Raw genomic sequence first — 14478 nt, 5'->3', positions numbered from 1 at the left:
TCGCTTACGTTACATGCGCGTATGCCCGAGCACCTATGCGTACGACGCAGTAGTAGCACTTCTAGTCTAACAAGTGCATGGCTGCTAGTTGTTGTACTTTTCGTGGATGCATTGCAACGCCGCGTATTACTGCCCGCGCCTCTCCTGTTTCCGGTTGTCTGTCCTCTTTCCAATTTTCCTAGTTTTCTTTCCACTTTCTGCATCTCCCGTGGGGAAGAGAGGGAAAAGCGGCCATGACGGTGGTTCAGCCGGCAATTGAGCAGAAAGTCTAAAAAATAAATAAAAAGTAAAAATAAGAAAAGGGAAAGAAAAAGGAAAACCGGCTTTCTCTCTGTCGCCTCTTCATTCACCCAGGCACGTACAGCACAAGCCCGCCTCCAGCCCGACTCCACACGACGGTAACGCGAGGACAAGACGAAGAGCGAGGGGGTGGGGAAAGCGGCCGGACTCGCAAGCAAATTGGAGAGGGAGGGAGGGGGGACGGATTGACAACCCTGTCCACACCCTCATCCGTCTTAGCGCCCTCCATTCTTTTCTCGCTCAGACCCTTTCACACACATCGATCTCAATCTATCTTTTGCCCGAGAGATCTCCTCATCTCTTCCTCGTCTCCTCCTCTCGCTTTCCCCACACACACGCACTCGTTCCCTCTCTCTCCCTTTTAACACCATCACGACCATCAGGAAAAGGGAAGAGGAGCGGTGCTGTGTCGGCCTGCGCGCCTTGCCTTCTACGACACAAGACAGCGAGACAAGGACGATTGCGCACCACCTGTTGCTTTCGCGTCGCACGCGGCATTGGCTACCATGGCCCCGGCAAAGGCAGGCCCGGCCAAACGGGCCGCGCGTCCGGTCAAATTTACCATGGGCTATGTTGACGATGGCGACGACGATGGCAACAACGAGGAGGTCTTTACCGATGATGATGATGACGACGACAATGATGGCGGCGGTGTCTGGCACGACCAGTCTGCCTCGTCGAGCAGCAAGACCAAGCTCGACTGCGCGAGGCCTGGGCATGCACCCGCGGCCGCTGCTACGCGAGGAAAACCGCCGTCCCCCGCCGCGAAACCAGCCCGCGCCGATCCGTCGTCATCAAAAGCCGCCGATCGACGAAAGGAGGCCAAAGAGCACGAGGACAAGGACGAGGAGGAAGTCGACAACGTCGATGAGGACGATGACTCCGATGCATGGTCCTCGGAAACTGATGACTCGGACGAGGAGAGAGAAAGGCTAGCGGCGGCAGCAGCAGCCGAAGCCAAGACCAAGGCAAAGGCAGCGGCCGCGGCCGAGGAGAAGCGGAGACGGCAGCGACAGGAGGAGGAGGAGAGCATGTTCAAGAAGCGGCCGATCCGGAGCCAGAGCGCCGCAGATGTCTCGCTCCTGGGAGAACCGCATACAGGCCTGTCCAATGGGCGGGCCGCCTCGTCATCAAAGCACGGCTCGCTCAACGGCATCAGCAACAATCCAGTAGCAGCAGCAGCAGCAGAAGCAGCAGCGCCGGCACCGCCCGTCCGGGGCATCCTCACCAGCATCTTCCACCCAGAACAAGGACCCCACTCGCCGCCGGGCCAGCTCGTCGGCAGGCCGCACGCGAGTGCCGCGGATCTCAGGCAAGTGCCCAGTCGGACAAGATCACCTCCTCAAGGAGCGTCTCGGCGACCGCCAGCCTCCTCGGCAATCTCCAACAGCAAGCGAAGGAGCTACGTTGATCTGGTGGAATACCGGCAGCAGGCGACGGGTGATGGCCCCGGTGGCGATGGCAGCGGTAGTGGGGGTGCTGGTGGTGCTGGAACTGGGACTAGCAGCGGTGGACGATTGCCAAAAGTGCCCAGCAGCCCACAGGTCGCCGAGATGGGCAACCAGGGAGGCCTGCGAAGCTCAAAGAGCGCAGTGGCCCTTCCTGTCTTAACGTCTCTCCAAATGAAGATCTCGCCCTCGTGGACCAGCCCGCCGCGGTCGTCCGTTGAGGATACCAGCCACCTTATGAGTAGTACTCCTTCACAACGGCAGATGGGCCAAAATGGCGTTCATAAAGGCGCTCAGCAGCAACAAAGCACCTCTGCCTCGGCGCAGGGAGCCAGCAGCGCCCCAGACACGCACGACAAGCCCGTCGTTTCAGCAAAGCCAGCCGAAATTGACATGCCGGCTCGGAGAAGATCGACGGGCGAAGACCTCGGCGATGAAGGGGCAGGCATGCCCCTGACGCCCAAGACGACGCGAAGAAACATGATCCAGCACGAGCTGTCCGAGTCCTTGCGCGAGAACCTGCTCTGGGAGCGACAGAACCGGCAGAGAATGCTGGGCATTGGCGCAATTGGGCCTTTGGACCATCACTTCCAGCAGCCCCCACCTCCCATTGAGGAAACATACCGTTCCTCGAACCGACAGCAACAGCAGCAGCAACAACAGCGACAGCTACCGCTACAACAGCAGCAGCACCAGCAGCACCAGCAGCACCAGCAGCACCAGCAGCGGGCTCCAAGAGGCCAGTCTGTGCTGTCAGGCGGCCTGCGACCGCTGACGAGCAGCAGCAATGTGGCGCAACAAGCCAATACGGCTCGATCCCAGCACGACACAAACACCCTACACCGCCACTACACAGGCGACTTCCACGTCTCGGGCTGGTGACCTTCACTGCCCACCTTCTTCCTTGTTGACTTGTTAACACCACCCCAACCGCTCCTACTTTAGCTATCCTCGCACACATCTCAAACACCTATCCTCACTACTCTCACAGACAATTCTTAATCAGTATTTGGTCCCTGCAATTCACCCTATTTCACTGTCCCTCTCTCTCGGTGGTCTACGGGTTGATGGTCACGCGAGCGAGCTTAGTGCGTGCGAACATTGCATAAGATTCGGCCGAGAGCACCCAAAACACGCCTTAAAAAAACAAGGAACTTTGATTCCGTCGGTTGCATCTGACCTGAGACGGAAGCGACGCGGTGAGAACGCATCTACCGAATCGCCTTTACATCGAGATTGCAATCGAGAGGAGCAGCGATGGCGTCTAACATCGGCTTTGCTGCGACAGCCATGGTGGCAGCTGCAGCAGTAGAATGCTGTGGGGCTGTCTCTGTCCAGGCGTCGGCGCACCCTTCAAACTCTGCTTCGACCCCCACGCCCTCGTCGTTCCCGCTGACCGACTCGATCAACGAGATGCTCTCTACCGCCTCGCACGTCCTCGCTCGCATCCCCGGCTCCGCCATCTTTCTGAGATACGTCAGGAGCTCGTACCAGGATGACCCCATTCGCAGCTTGCTCGAGCTCTTCCTGCTCGTCTTTGCCATTAGGACTGTCCTTCAGAGTCGAACGAGGGGCGGCTCGAGCGGATCAAACTTTGTCAAGCTGAGCGAGAAGGTGAGAATGGCTCCATTGCCCTTTACTCTTTCCCTTTTGCCCCTTCTTTTGCTTCCCTTCCCTTGCTTCATTGGTACGAAGGAGCCGATGCTGACGTGCAAGAACACAGGAAATCGACGACCTCGTTGACGAGTTCCACCCGGACCCGCTGTGCGCGCCCCTCACGCCATCGGAGTCGCACGACCTGCTCTCTGTGCCCACCATCATTGGCGCTCCCTCGGCCCACCCCAAGATCTCTGTGCCGACATTGAACCACGGAAAGGCGCGAGAAGTCATCAATCTGGCCAGCTACGACTTCATGGACCTGGCAGGCAGCGAAAAGGTCAAGGACAAGGCTGTGACGGCTCTGCGAAAGTATGGAGTCGGGAGCTGCAGCCCGCCGGGCTTCTACGGCACCATCGGTGGGTTCTTCTGTTCAACGGAAAGGTTCAAGCAGAGACTGATACTGACAATTGCATTCTTCAAGACGTCCATATGGCGCTCGAGGCCGACATTGCCCGCTTCCTGGGCGTCGACAAGTGCATCATCTATTCGCAGGGCTTCAGCACCATTTCCTCCGTCATTCCGGCCTTTTCCAAGCGAGGCGATATCATCGTTGCCGATCGAGGTGTGAACTTTGCCATTCAGAAGGGCCTTCAGATCTCGCGCTCGACGGTCAAGTGGTTCGACCACAATAACATGGCTTCACTTGAAGCCGCTCTGCAGTCTGTCGTGCGCGATGACAAGCGGCGAAAGGGGCCCTTGACGAGGCGTTTCATCGTCACCGAAGGAATCTTTGAGGGCGATGGTGCAAAGACGGACCTGGCAAAGATCGTCGAGCTCAAGCGCAAGTACAAGTTCAGGCTCTTCTTGGACGAGAGCATGAGCTTTGGCACTGTCGGCGCCACTGGCAGGGGCATGACAGAGCTGTGCGAGGTGCCGCCGAGCGAGGTTGACATGATTGTGGGAAGCATGGCAAACACGCTCGGCTCTTCGGGAGGCTTCTGCGCCGGCACCGAGGAAGTCGTCTTCCACCAGCGCATCAACGGAATGTCCTTTGTCTACAGCGCAGCTATGCCTGCCATGCTCGCCGTGGCCTCGTCAACAGCTATTCAGCACCTCATCAGCACGCCCTCGATTATGTCCACGTTGCAGGACAACGTCCGGATCCTTCGAAATGTGCTCGACCACGTCGAATCGATCTGGATCCCTAGCGATCCCATCTCGCCCCTGATCCACATCCAGATCCGAAGCAAGCTGGAGAGGCACCCGGACACGCCCATTGAAAAGTTTGAAAAGGGAAGGCATGTGCTCGGCGTCGGAGACGTCTCGGTCAACCTGGCAGAGGGGCAACCACAGAAGCTCCCAGCCGTTGTGACAACTTCGAGCGCCGACGCCAACCCCAATCCGCCCAGTCCGGCGCTCTCGTCGTCGTCTGCCGCCACGGTCAAGGCCAACGGCAGCAGCAGCAGCAGCAGCAGCAGCAAGAAGCGAGGGAGCGGAGGCGCTGGTTCGAGTGCCTATGCACCCTCAAATGCATTCCAACCGCATGATCTGAGCGTCGCCGAGCAGACCCGCCTGCTGCAGGCCATCGTCGACGACGCGCTCGAGCACGGCGTCTTCATCGTAAGGGCCAAGCGACTGCCCAGCATCAACCCAAAGGTCCTCGAGAGCGGGCCAGAGTCAAGACCGAGCATCCGCATTGCCGTCAATGCGGGTCACAACAAGAAGGAAGTCGAAAAGGCCGCAAACGTGCTCAAGGCCAGCATCGTCCGTCTGATTGGAAAAAGGCGGTAGAACGTCTTTACTTGTCTGCCTATTCTCTTGTCCTCCCTTTGCGCTCCGACCCTTTTTTTCTCGTTAATGGTAGACTGATCCATTCCTGCTGGCGCAGAGAAGCACGTTGAGATGTGTATACAAGTCCTTGAGTCTAGAAGAGGTATTGTGATACATGTATTGTGACCGATCTCCTCGCCCCTCTCCTTCTTCCTGGCACCCGTGCTCTTCTATGACTTCCGAAGATGGACACCATCCCAATCGACCCTCTTCGCAAAGTCTGTCGGAGCACCGATTCGTCAGTCGCTCGCACCAGCAGGCAACTCTGGTAGTGTCAACAAAATTTCACAGCTCACCTTTCGCCTTTGAGAAGAAGCTCTCCTCGACCTCGGAGCCAAGGCCTGCAGCGACCTTGAGGACGATTTCGTTGACCAAGAAGCTTCCCAAAATGTCGACGTGGTCGCCAGTCGTGCTTCCGCCGCGCAGGTCCATCGGTTGAGGATCGTGAGCGATTTCGTGCGTCATGACCTTGACGCCACCTGGGTTGTACCGCGGCTGATTCCAGCCTTCGAGGCACATGGCGCCCAAAGAGTGTGCAGAGACGGTGCCGTCTCCGTCGGCAAACTTGACGCCGGACCGCACGACGGGAGTGGCCGATTCGTCGTGACTGAAGAAAGAAAGGTCAGAGTCAGCAAGCGGGTGCCAAGTGAGAAAGAAAAGAACCAGAGGACAGCCTCACATGGACGTATCGATCCAGCCAGTCCTGCCCGTGGGAAACTCCAGCGGTGTCGCAGTCGTCGTGTTGCCACAATCCAGGCATGTAGCTGCGTCTCCTTCTGCGACAAATTCGTCGCGTTCATAGGGGCCCTGGGCGTACCAGTAGCTGCGCTCCGTCGGCTTGCCAACGCCGTAGATGCAGTGGATTTTGAGAGAGGGAGCGTTGGGTAGAGCGGCTTCCAGTGGATTCGCCCATGTCTTCTCGATCTGATTGTTGCGCTTGACCTGCTCCTCATCAAACTCCATTCCGTTCGAGTAATTTTGCTGCACCATCTGCTGAAACGTCGAGGGCGTGTGCTGGAGTAGCCAGGTGAAGCCATCAACGGCCGAAAGGTTATTGGGAACAGAGTGCTGAATGCTCGAGCCATGCCGATCGTCTTTCTCGCGATCACCCGCGGGAGACTCGTCGCCGTGGTAGCCCTTCGTGTATCCTTCGACGGACGGATCGGGGTACTTGAATGAATACAGCTTGCCGTGGCTGTTTTCTAGCCCGTCTTCCTCGTCATCGGGCGCCCAAGTCAAGTTCCCCCAGACGGCCTCGCCACCTTTGATGAGCATCGATGCACTTCCGGCCCATGTCCTGAAGAGCTTCGCCCTCTCTCTCCGGCTGAAGAAGCGTTCCAGCAAGAAGGCGCCGGCCGGGGGCAGCTCTACAGTGTCCCTCATCTCGCCAGAAAGCAAGGCAGCCATGGCCTTTGGCACGCCCAGAAAGGTGCCCGCAATAGACGTGAAGCTTTCAATGTGGCGCTCGACCCAGTCTGGACCACCGTTTCCGTACGTCGGTCCTTCTGCCTCGACCCACTTCATAAAATGCAGGGCGACGCTGGATCCCATGCTATGGGAAACGAGAACCGACTTCTTGCCCGTCAGAAGCAAATTCTGCTCGAAGCGAAGCTTCATGCGCGAGAAGAATCGATCACGCTTCTCGAGATTGTGGTACGAGAGACGCCAATCGTACGCTGCGAGCCAGAGATCATTGGTATCATAGCCAATTGCGGCCAGATTCTCGATGATGCGGGCCCAGATCCAATAGCCAGACACGAAGTAACTGGCCGCGTCCAGGCCCTCTGCCGCTCGAACCTTGATCCCAGGCGGGTCAAGACCCGTGACGGGGTCGAGACTGAGATGTTTGATCCACATCTCCTTTTCCAGAACGATAGTGCGCATCATCGTCGTTGTACCCCAAAGACGCTTCCGGAAGTAGCTCGACGTATCCTCGTTGGTCGTCCAAGACTCCAGTCCAGTGCTGACGATGCCTGGCAGCAAAATGACGGGGTGCTGAACCTTGACGCCTTGCTTTGCTAGCATTCGCCCAACAACAAAGTCGCGGCTTGCAACCCAGTCTCTCGGGCTTGAGAAGAGCTTGTCGCCCAAGTCGGCAAACTCGCCAGGAATAGAAAAGGAGAGGTCCAGACTTCCGAGATCGATGCCCATTGAGGAGAGTTGCTCGTCCAAAACACCACGGAGGCTCTTGAGGTGCGTTTCGAGGACGACGTGCTGCGAGAGGGCCCATACCAGCAATCCGCCAGCGATAATGCCCGCCAAGAAGAAGAGCCTTCGGTAGTTGGTAAGGCCTTTTTTGGTCTCCTGGTCCGCCAACTCGTGTCTGAACCAGGGGATCTCCGAGAGGTCAAGCTCATGGAACGGCGTACCGGGAGCCCGAACGCTTCAGTGCATCGCCCAAATTTGGCACATTCAGCCCCACTGTTTCGCTCGATGTCTGCGCACAAAAGGGCCCACTCACGAATAGCTGAGCTTTCTTGCGCCCAGGCCACCCATCGAGGGCCGTCGATGTCGCTCGAGGATGAGTTGCTTAGGGGGCAGATCCGCCTCATCCCCCGAAGTGTATGAGTCTGGTGTCGAAGCACCCGAAGCCTGCTGCTGCTGTTGCTGCTGCTGCTGCTGCTTTCCACTCTGCTGTCGCTGCCTTCCCACATTCGGCGAGGCCAACGCCGACGTCGTAGCGCCGCCGACACCTTCAAATCCCTTCTCCCCGCCAGCACCGCTTTCGCCCCCGTTCCGCCCGTCCTTTTTCCCACCGCCATTTTGCCCGCCAGCTTTTCGCCGATTCATCTCCGCTCTTTCAGCGTCGTTGCCCTGCACAAGCGTAGATGAGGGTTCAAAGAACAAACACGGGCCGATTTTTTTTCTCCTTTTTTCGCGTCTCGCGTTTCGGGAGTGGAGATCAACGGTGCGTACGTCACAATCGCGATTTCACGCTACTCCCGCCTAGAGAGCCAAAGAGATAGGGAAGCTCTTTCTGAAAGCTCAGTTCTCGACACGATCAGGTATTGTGGGATTGGTGCCGTCATCAAGTAAACACAAATATTAGAGAAAGTAGCGATTTAATCTCCCAACGTCGATGACCCCGTCGCATTGGTGGAATCGTCGCTCTCGAGAAGAGAGTACTCTGTGAGGTGGCGGCAAAGTGACGATTAGTCGGGCAAGGGGGATTAAAAAGGCAGTAGGACTTACGCTTCATCATTGTGCATTCCCCTCCATTTTCGAGGTCGATGTTATAGCTGTAGAAGTATCCTTCACTCGTCACCACCATGACCTGCGGCGTGGTGCTGCTCACGGCCACGACGGAACTGACGCCCGGTGTGGGAAGCTTGAGGAATGCAAAATCTCTCGAGGGCTCCCACATCTCGGCCATCGGTTTGGGAAGGTATCCGCCCACTGAGCCAGCCATATTTCTCCCCAAGGCCAGCGACCGTTTTCGGATAGAGCCGCTGAGGAGATGAAATCATCAATCAATCAGTCAAGCCAGATCTGCTGACATCAAGAGACTCACCTCAACCCTCCAGACTTCTTCTTGTCGTCAATGAAAGCCTCGTAACCTCCAGCCCCACGTCCATTCCCGGTCGGGCTCCCCGTGTCTGAGGAGCCGTCCAAGCTTGGGCTCGTCGGCGGGACGAGGCCCTTGTTGGAAGAAGCGCCCGCGCCCTTCGTCCCTTGCGCCAATTTAAAGACATGCACTGTTTCCGTGTCGCTCGAAACACACAGCAGGGAGCTGACGGCGTTGAAAGAGATGTTGTAGATGCGGGCAGGGTAGGACCCTCTTCGGAATTGGAACAGCTTTTGGGCGCCTGGCACCGAGAAAACTCGAATAACGGTCCCCTTGTCAGATGCTGTTGCCAGCATCGTGCCCGTCGAGTTGAGGGCCAGCGAAGAGATTGGCGTCTTGTGAGCTTGAATAATATTAGTGACCGACAGTGTCACAAGGTCAAAGATGAGAACGTCGCCAGGCGAGTGCTGTGACGCTCCCTGAGAGAATGGCGAATTTGGCGATGGTACCGGCGACGGGTAGGCCAGGTAGCATGGGTCCGAGGACGGTGAAAGCGCACAGATGGCTAATAGAGGCACACCGGGTCAGTCGATTCAGCCAGAGCCAGCGCATCCACCATCTACTGACCATGGGGGTTTGGACTTGTCTCAATAGTGTGAAGGAGCTTCATGTTTGAGATGTCGTAGATGTAGATTTCCTCTTCGAGGATGACAACGAGCCGGCGACGATTGAGCTTGACCCCAAGCACAGTCGTCGGAAACACGAGTTCGCAAATGGTCGATTGCCGCTTCATAAAGGCCAGATTGAGTTGAGGCGAGCGTGCGGAGGATCGGAACAAGGGTCAGGCTCACCTTGGTATTGACAATCTTGAGTTTTCTTGGGCTGCTGCTTGGTTGACTATCGGCTGTGCCTACAAGTGCGACAAGGCTGGTGCAGAATAGCATCTCGACGATGCTGCATGGCCCGTCGTCCCTGCTGTAGACCTTGCCAAAGGGCTCTGCATTCGCAATCGAATAGCCCTTTCGCGTCCCAATCGAGACACAGGATCCATCCTGGTTAAAAGAGACACTGAGAAGGTCAGATGATGCCTTTGGTGTGGCCAATGACCGCGACATTGCGAGTGGATCCCTCTTTGCCTCGGGTCTGAGCAGAGGCTGAGCGCCAGCGAGATTCGTTCGATTCCTACAAGGCTGCGCTGGCCTTCTCGCTGCTCCGGTGTGGGGCACTTATGAGCGGATGAGTCGTTCGCGGGAGCCTTGTGTGACCTTGTGATGACAAGTGGAGACGTGAAGGCGAGCCAAGGTGGTGATGAGATGTGTTGGTCTTTCTGAACCGAGACTCCGGAAGTTGCCTGGCTCGATGTTGCCTACGCGCGATTGGAGGCCACGTGTCCGAAGAGGCGACGCCCGTGTGGAAATTAAGCTTCTTTTCAGGACGTGCGAGTGTGAGAAATAAAGCTGATGACGACGAGGACGAGATGGCACTATACCAGATCGTCATCTCGAGAGGGCTAGCGACGCCAAATCTTGCTCTTCCTCTGTATCTCCTCCCTCCGCTGCCTGAGCCAACTGTCCCGACCACATTGATGCTGAGTCTGGCCGAGCGAAAGAGAGAAAAAAATACTGCCGTGACATTTGTGCTTCCGCTCGCAGTTTGGCCGTCGCCGCTCCGAAGCTCCGTCCGTCTCCTTTTCCGTGCTCTGTAGTTGGGAGTCGGCAGCTTTGTTTACAAAGTCTTAGAGGTGCTTCTCGGCGCTTACAATAAAATCCTCCTCTTTTCCGCGTATTCCTCCTCTTTCCCCTTTCTCCTTCTCTCCTCTCTTCCTCTCCTCAACTCAACACACTCCCTCTACCTTGTCTTTCGTTGTCGACGACAGAAGTACTGCGTGGTTTCCACAAAAGGCTGGATCAAGACGAAAGACAAAAAGTAGCAGACGAAATGATGCAGAGTCGTGAAAAAATCGCTTTGACCGCCACTGCTCGCCACAACTGGCTTACCAGCCACCAACAATACGCCAGCAAAGACGTTGATGGCTCAACCAAAGATTCTTTCGTAAACCTTAGAACTTCCATCGACCTGGCGCTGAACCTTAGAAAAGACAAAAGAGAGCTCGAATCCTCCTTTCGAAAGAACACAGCGGTAAATTACGGACAGAGCCAAATCGTCGCCAAGCATTCCGGACGCGCGAACAGATGGTCATCGACGCCCACAAGTAAATTTCGTTTTCCTTTCGTGGTCAACTCCAAGGTCTCAAACAAAGAAAAAGCACTGCCAACAACGAGAGTCAGGGTCGCCGAGCAAAAGGCATGGACGGAGGTGCAGGGCGAGTCGTGCCCGCCTGATCACAACGTAGCGCGATCCACAAACGTTGCTATTCCTACAATGGCGCTTCTCACGACGGAGCTAACCGCAGCAGAAGAAGAGGTCAGGTCTTCAGAAAAGATTGAAACCCTCATCAAGACTTGGGCCGACAAGGCAGGCAACTGCAGCTGTAGTAAGACTGCTTTCTCCCAAAGACACACCGAAAGGATTAGCGAAGGCTTTGGCTTCGGCATCCGCTCCATGCAAGAACATCAGTGGGTTGCTCATATACGCGAGTAAAAGCCATAAAACATCTGATGACTCTCTTCGTGCAGAGTCAAGAGACGGTACATGTTCACTACCTTTCTAGGCCGAGGTGAGGCAGACTTGATCTTTCCTTTCTCGCAATTTGAAGCTTAATCTCTCGCAATTGTCTTTCCGGGAAAGGAACTTGGGGCGACTGTTGGCTTGCCTTTCCTATCAACAAGTTGGCGAAACGAGTCGGACCATGCACACCACTAGCGGTCAAGATCGTTGTGCGTGAACGGAGCCATTCGCAGACGAGGGCTCAGACACTATGGAACGAGTTCAAATGCCTCAAGGCGGCCGGAACCCACGCCAATATCACACAATTCCACGAATTCGTCCTCACACCTCAACAAGCGCTCCTGACAATGAAGTACTATCCCTTAGTAAGTAAAGACCTTGGTAAAAGCAGCCTTCTGCCTCCTCTTACAATAAGACAAACATGTACTAGACAATGGAAACGCCTACCCCAGCAGAGCTCTACTCTGGGCCAGACGGATACTTCAGCCAGCTTTCTTGTGAGTGAGCGACTCTCTCAAAGAAAGGCGTAGCCGGCAGACTAGAACTTGTGTCGATTCAGCATGTATCGCCTGGCTCCACGATAAACTGGTCACCCACGGCGACCTCAAACCGGGCAATATAATGGTCGACGTATGTCCAATTACGTCCAAGCGTACTCCGATTCTGGTGCGATCCTGCCTTGTTCCCCCTGTTCATGACAACACGCTGACAGGTCATTCTCCTTTTCTTAAGATTGACTTTGGCTTCGCTGCGCTCCACGAGAAACAAACTTTCTTGACCCGATCAACTTGGGGCACCCCGTATGTGTATTGACTCGTTTGCGTAAGCATCTCCTCACAGCTTTCACTATCTGTCTACAGAGAATACCTCAGCCCTGAGCGGTATAAAGGCATGCTTCACGATGCAAGGTTGGCCGACATCTGGTCTCTAGGTGTCACCTACTTTGAGATCGCAGTGGGAAGGTCGCCCTTTGAGTATTTTAACGAGACGGTAAGCGAATGAAGGCTCACGCTTTGGTCAGGCCTCATGCTAACTGAGCGACTCGCCATCTAGTTCGCAGACCGCGAGAATCAGCACCTCTACTACCAGAGGACACTCGAGCAATGGGTGGGGACGTGGTCCATCGATAAAGAGCTTGAAGATCTCATCCATCACATGCTCGAGGTCTCTCCGCTTGAGCGCCCTTTTGGAGCAGCGTTGACCAGACATCCTTTCTTTGCCCCAAGGTTAGAGCGAAGCGAAGGAAATTGCAGTACTGCATCGGAAGCATCATTCTACAGTGAGACAGACAACAGTCACCCGCCGCTCTCCACTCCTCCGACGACGGCATCCTTCTCTGCTCATGGCATCAATCGTGAGCTCGACCAAGGCCCGTCGATCGGACACGAAGTTATGGTTCCAGGCCTCTGCAACACCTGGCCATCGCTGCAGGAGCGTCACAAAACACAAAAAGAGATCGGGATCAGGGCAGCTCCTGACAAGGAGACAAACTTACAAGTTTCCTCGTTTGACGAAGACTACTTGGAGGAGGTTGGAGACAAAGGAACGTCGCATCGAAAGACATCAGATCATGGCGCGTCCACGACCAAAGCTCGACGTCACCATTTTCGGGGCTTTTCTTCTAAGTCAATAGAGGACGATGTGATCGAAGCAAGCTCGATAGAGAGGAGAGAGCGGACACTGGTACTTCGTAATGGGCCCCGCCAGATCTCATCAGAGCAACACGAAGACAATCACAGCGATAGCTCGTTATCCTCTGTAGCTCTCTCTGCCTTCCATTCAAACCGGTCTTCACAACTCGGCGATCGCTCACTTGTTCCTGGCTCGACAAGCGGCATCGGCCCCCTTCGGTCGAGTCGAGGCAGTTCCGCGCCGATGTCTCACAGAGTCATGACAGCCTCAAAGCGGACGCAAGCAGTTTGCGATGCTACCTTGACGACTAAATTTGAGAATATCACCGACGACTGCTCTTCTCCTTCTTTTTCAATTTCGTCAGAAGGAATGGTCTACATCCATGACAACATATCTCGGGTCAAGGACGAACCGTCCCAGAGCACGTACCAAGTTTCTCGCTTTTCGGAGCTCAAGACTCGCCTCGGCACAATACTGGCCAAGAACGAGCAGCATGAAGGTGCTGCACCTCCATCTCCGCGACAATCTCCGCTGAAAAAGCTCTTATCCAGAGGAACCAAAGTTGACAGGCGTGTGGCAGGGGCAAGGGTGGGCGCACGCTCCGAGTCCGAGGCTGGTGGCCTGATCAGAAATCTCTCGTTGACGTTCGTCAATGGTACAGTCAATGGTACGGTCAATGGTCACGGTCCCTACCAAGATGTCTCTCTCCGTTACAGAGAGCATCGCAAGGGAGACAACAGGCCCGCTTCAAATCCGCTATTGAAACTAGCGGGAAGAACAGAGGTTCGTCAGGAAGCATATCAGCATCGCCACAACCTACCATCTCCATTGAAGAGCTGCTCGAAGAGCCACACTCGAGAACAGAAACTCTCCTCAGCACAAGTACTTGGAAATGCTCCCCGTTGTAACGAGCCCGTTCCAGAATTCCGAGGCCGTGGTGATGCAGAGTGGGTTGAGACGTCCTCCACGAAGCCAGTCTACAACGCTTCAGCGGCTCCGCAACACACTTTGGGATCATCCTTCCCCGTGCCAACGCAACTACGAACCACCAAGCCGCTTTCGACCTGCTTGTCACGCCAGTTGCCAACGCTGACGGTCAGTCCTGGCCTTTCAAGCGTCTGGAAGACTAACAGGCCGGGCCCAAATGGCTCACCGTTGCCATCGACACCGACAAACAACACGAACAGTCCACGATCATATCGATCAAGCGCATTCTCCTTTGCCGGCATTTGAAGCAAGAGGGGGCTCTCGTCTCTCGGTGACCAACACCCTCTGTGAAATTCTTCTCGTTCTCAAATATGAATTCAAACTGCGTGCTTTGCTTCTCCTCAGAGACGTGTCGGTGCTTTCTTCTCTGCATTGCTGCCACCTGCTACCAATCGCTGCTACCAGTCGCTTATCTCCGCTCTGAGCAAACACGACAGCGCTCTAGGCGCTCTTCGGTGAGCGAACGAGGTTCGGGGATTGTCGACCTTCCGAAGGGATACGGCGGAACGGTGGATTCTCCGAGATTCGGGCGAAATTAGTTTTTAGCAC

General features: G+C 55.7%; 5 protein-coding genes across 5 annotated transcripts; 3 read left to right on the top strand and 2 right to left on the bottom strand.

Annotated features, from left to right (window-relative positions):
* The first annotated feature begins 345 nt into the window (after nt 1–345).
* On the top strand, nt 346–2790 carry FA10DRAFT_265878 (hypothetical protein). The gene has a single exon (XM_025521252.1). It carries the CDS (start codon nt 807–809, stop codon nt 2628–2630), a length of 1824 nt encoding a protein of 607 aa, XP_025379272.1. The 5' UTR covers nt 346–806; the 3' UTR covers nt 2631–2790.
* Nucleotides 2791–2921: 131 nt separating this feature from the next.
* On the top strand, nt 2922–5300 carry FA10DRAFT_265877 (PLP-dependent transferase). The gene is made up of 3 exons (XM_025521251.1): nt 2922–3362; nt 3472–3763; nt 3829–5300. The coding sequence occupies exons 1-3, from the start codon at nt 3006–3008 to the stop codon at nt 5136–5138; spliced, it is 1959 nt and encodes a 652-aa protein (XP_025379271.1). The 5' UTR covers nt 2922–3005; the 3' UTR covers nt 5139–5300.
* On the bottom strand, nt 5151–8006 carry FA10DRAFT_265876 (LACT-domain-containing protein). The gene is made up of 4 exons (XM_025521250.1): nt 7639–8006; nt 5857–7560; nt 5474–5784; nt 5151–5397 (listed from the first exon to the last, which is right to left on the bottom strand). Exons 1-4 carry the CDS (start codon nt 7965–7967, stop codon nt 5348–5350), a joined length of 2394 nt encoding a protein of 797 aa, XP_025379270.1. The 5' UTR covers nt 7968–8006; the 3' UTR covers nt 5151–5347.
* A 154-nt stretch (nt 8007–8160) lies between these two features.
* On the bottom strand, nt 8161–9986 carry FA10DRAFT_250350 (autophagy-related protein 18). The gene is made up of 5 exons (XM_025519564.1): nt 9534–9986; nt 9310–9469; nt 8689–9247; nt 8366–8626; nt 8161–8323 (listed from the first exon to the last, which is right to left on the bottom strand). The coding sequence occupies exons 1-5, from the start codon at nt 9795–9797 to the stop codon at nt 8206–8208; spliced, it is 1362 nt and encodes a 453-aa protein (XP_025379269.1). The 5' UTR covers nt 9798–9986; the 3' UTR covers nt 8161–8205.
* Nucleotides 9987–11064: 1078 nt separating this feature from the next.
* FA10DRAFT_259329 (kinase-like protein) lies at nt 11065–14072 on the top strand (the record flags this gene model as incomplete). Its single annotated transcript, XM_025519962.1, has 11 exons — nt 11065–11258; nt 11319–11359; nt 11506–11675; nt 11741–11807; nt 11870–11940; nt 12043–12110; nt 12171–12300; nt 12364–12536; nt 12606–13725; nt 13865–13889; nt 13996–14072. 11 exons carry the CDS (start codon nt 11065–11067, stop codon nt 14070–14072), a joined length of 2136 nt encoding a protein of 711 aa, XP_025379268.1.
* Nucleotides 14073–14478: the final 406 nt, after the last annotated feature.

The sequence above is a fragment of the Acaromyces ingoldii genome, assembly GCF_003144295.1.
Source record: "Acaromyces ingoldii strain MCA 4198 unplaced genomic scaffold FA10scaffold_2, whole genome shotgun sequence".
Taxonomy (NCBI): domain Eukaryota; kingdom Fungi; phylum Basidiomycota; class Exobasidiomycetes; order Exobasidiales; family Cryptobasidiaceae; genus Acaromyces; species Acaromyces ingoldii.
This window is presented reverse-complemented; position numbering and strand designations above follow the sequence as displayed.

Excerpts from the sequence above, each read along its gene's own strand:
- FA10DRAFT_250350 (XM_025519564.1), bottom strand. The coding sequence starts at position 9,797 with ATGTCGCGGTCATTGGCCACACCAAAGGCATCATCTGACCTTCTCAGT. Across the intron at positions 9,470-9,533 it reads TCAAGATTGTCAATACCAAG|CGGCAATCGACCATTTGCGA; the intron begins GTGAGCCTGACC and ends GCCTTTATGAAG. Across the intron at positions 8,324-8,365 it reads TGCACAATGATGAAGCGTAA|CTTTGCCGCCACCTCACAGA; the intron begins GTCCTACTGCCT and ends GACTAATCGTCA.
- FA10DRAFT_265876 (XM_025521250.1), bottom strand. The coding sequence starts at position 7,967 with ATGAATCGGCGAAAAGCTGGCGGGCAAAATGGCGGTGGGAAAAAGGAC. Across the intron at positions 7,561-7,638 it reads GCAAGAAAGCTCAGCTATTC|CGTTCGGGCTCCCGGTACGC; the intron begins GTGAGTGGGCCC and ends GATGCACTGAAG. Across the intron at positions 5,398-5,473 it reads CTTCTTCTCAAAGGCGAAAG|ACTTTGCGAAGAGGGTCGAT; the intron begins GTGAGCTGTGAA and ends GTGCTCCGACAG.
- FA10DRAFT_265878 (XM_025521252.1), top strand. The coding sequence starts at position 807 with ATGGCCCCGGCAAAGGCAGGCCCGGCCAAACGGGCCGCGCGTCCGGTC.
- FA10DRAFT_265877 (XM_025521251.1), top strand. The coding sequence starts at position 3,006 with ATGGCGTCTAACATCGGCTTTGCTGCGACAGCCATGGTGGCAGCTGCA. Across the intron at positions 3,363-3,471 it reads TTGTCAAGCTGAGCGAGAAG|GAAATCGACGACCTCGTTGA; the intron begins GTGAGAATGGCT and ends GCAAGAACACAG. Across the intron at positions 3,764-3,828 it reads GGGCTTCTACGGCACCATCG|ACGTCCATATGGCGCTCGAG; the intron begins GTGGGTTCTTCT and ends GCATTCTTCAAG.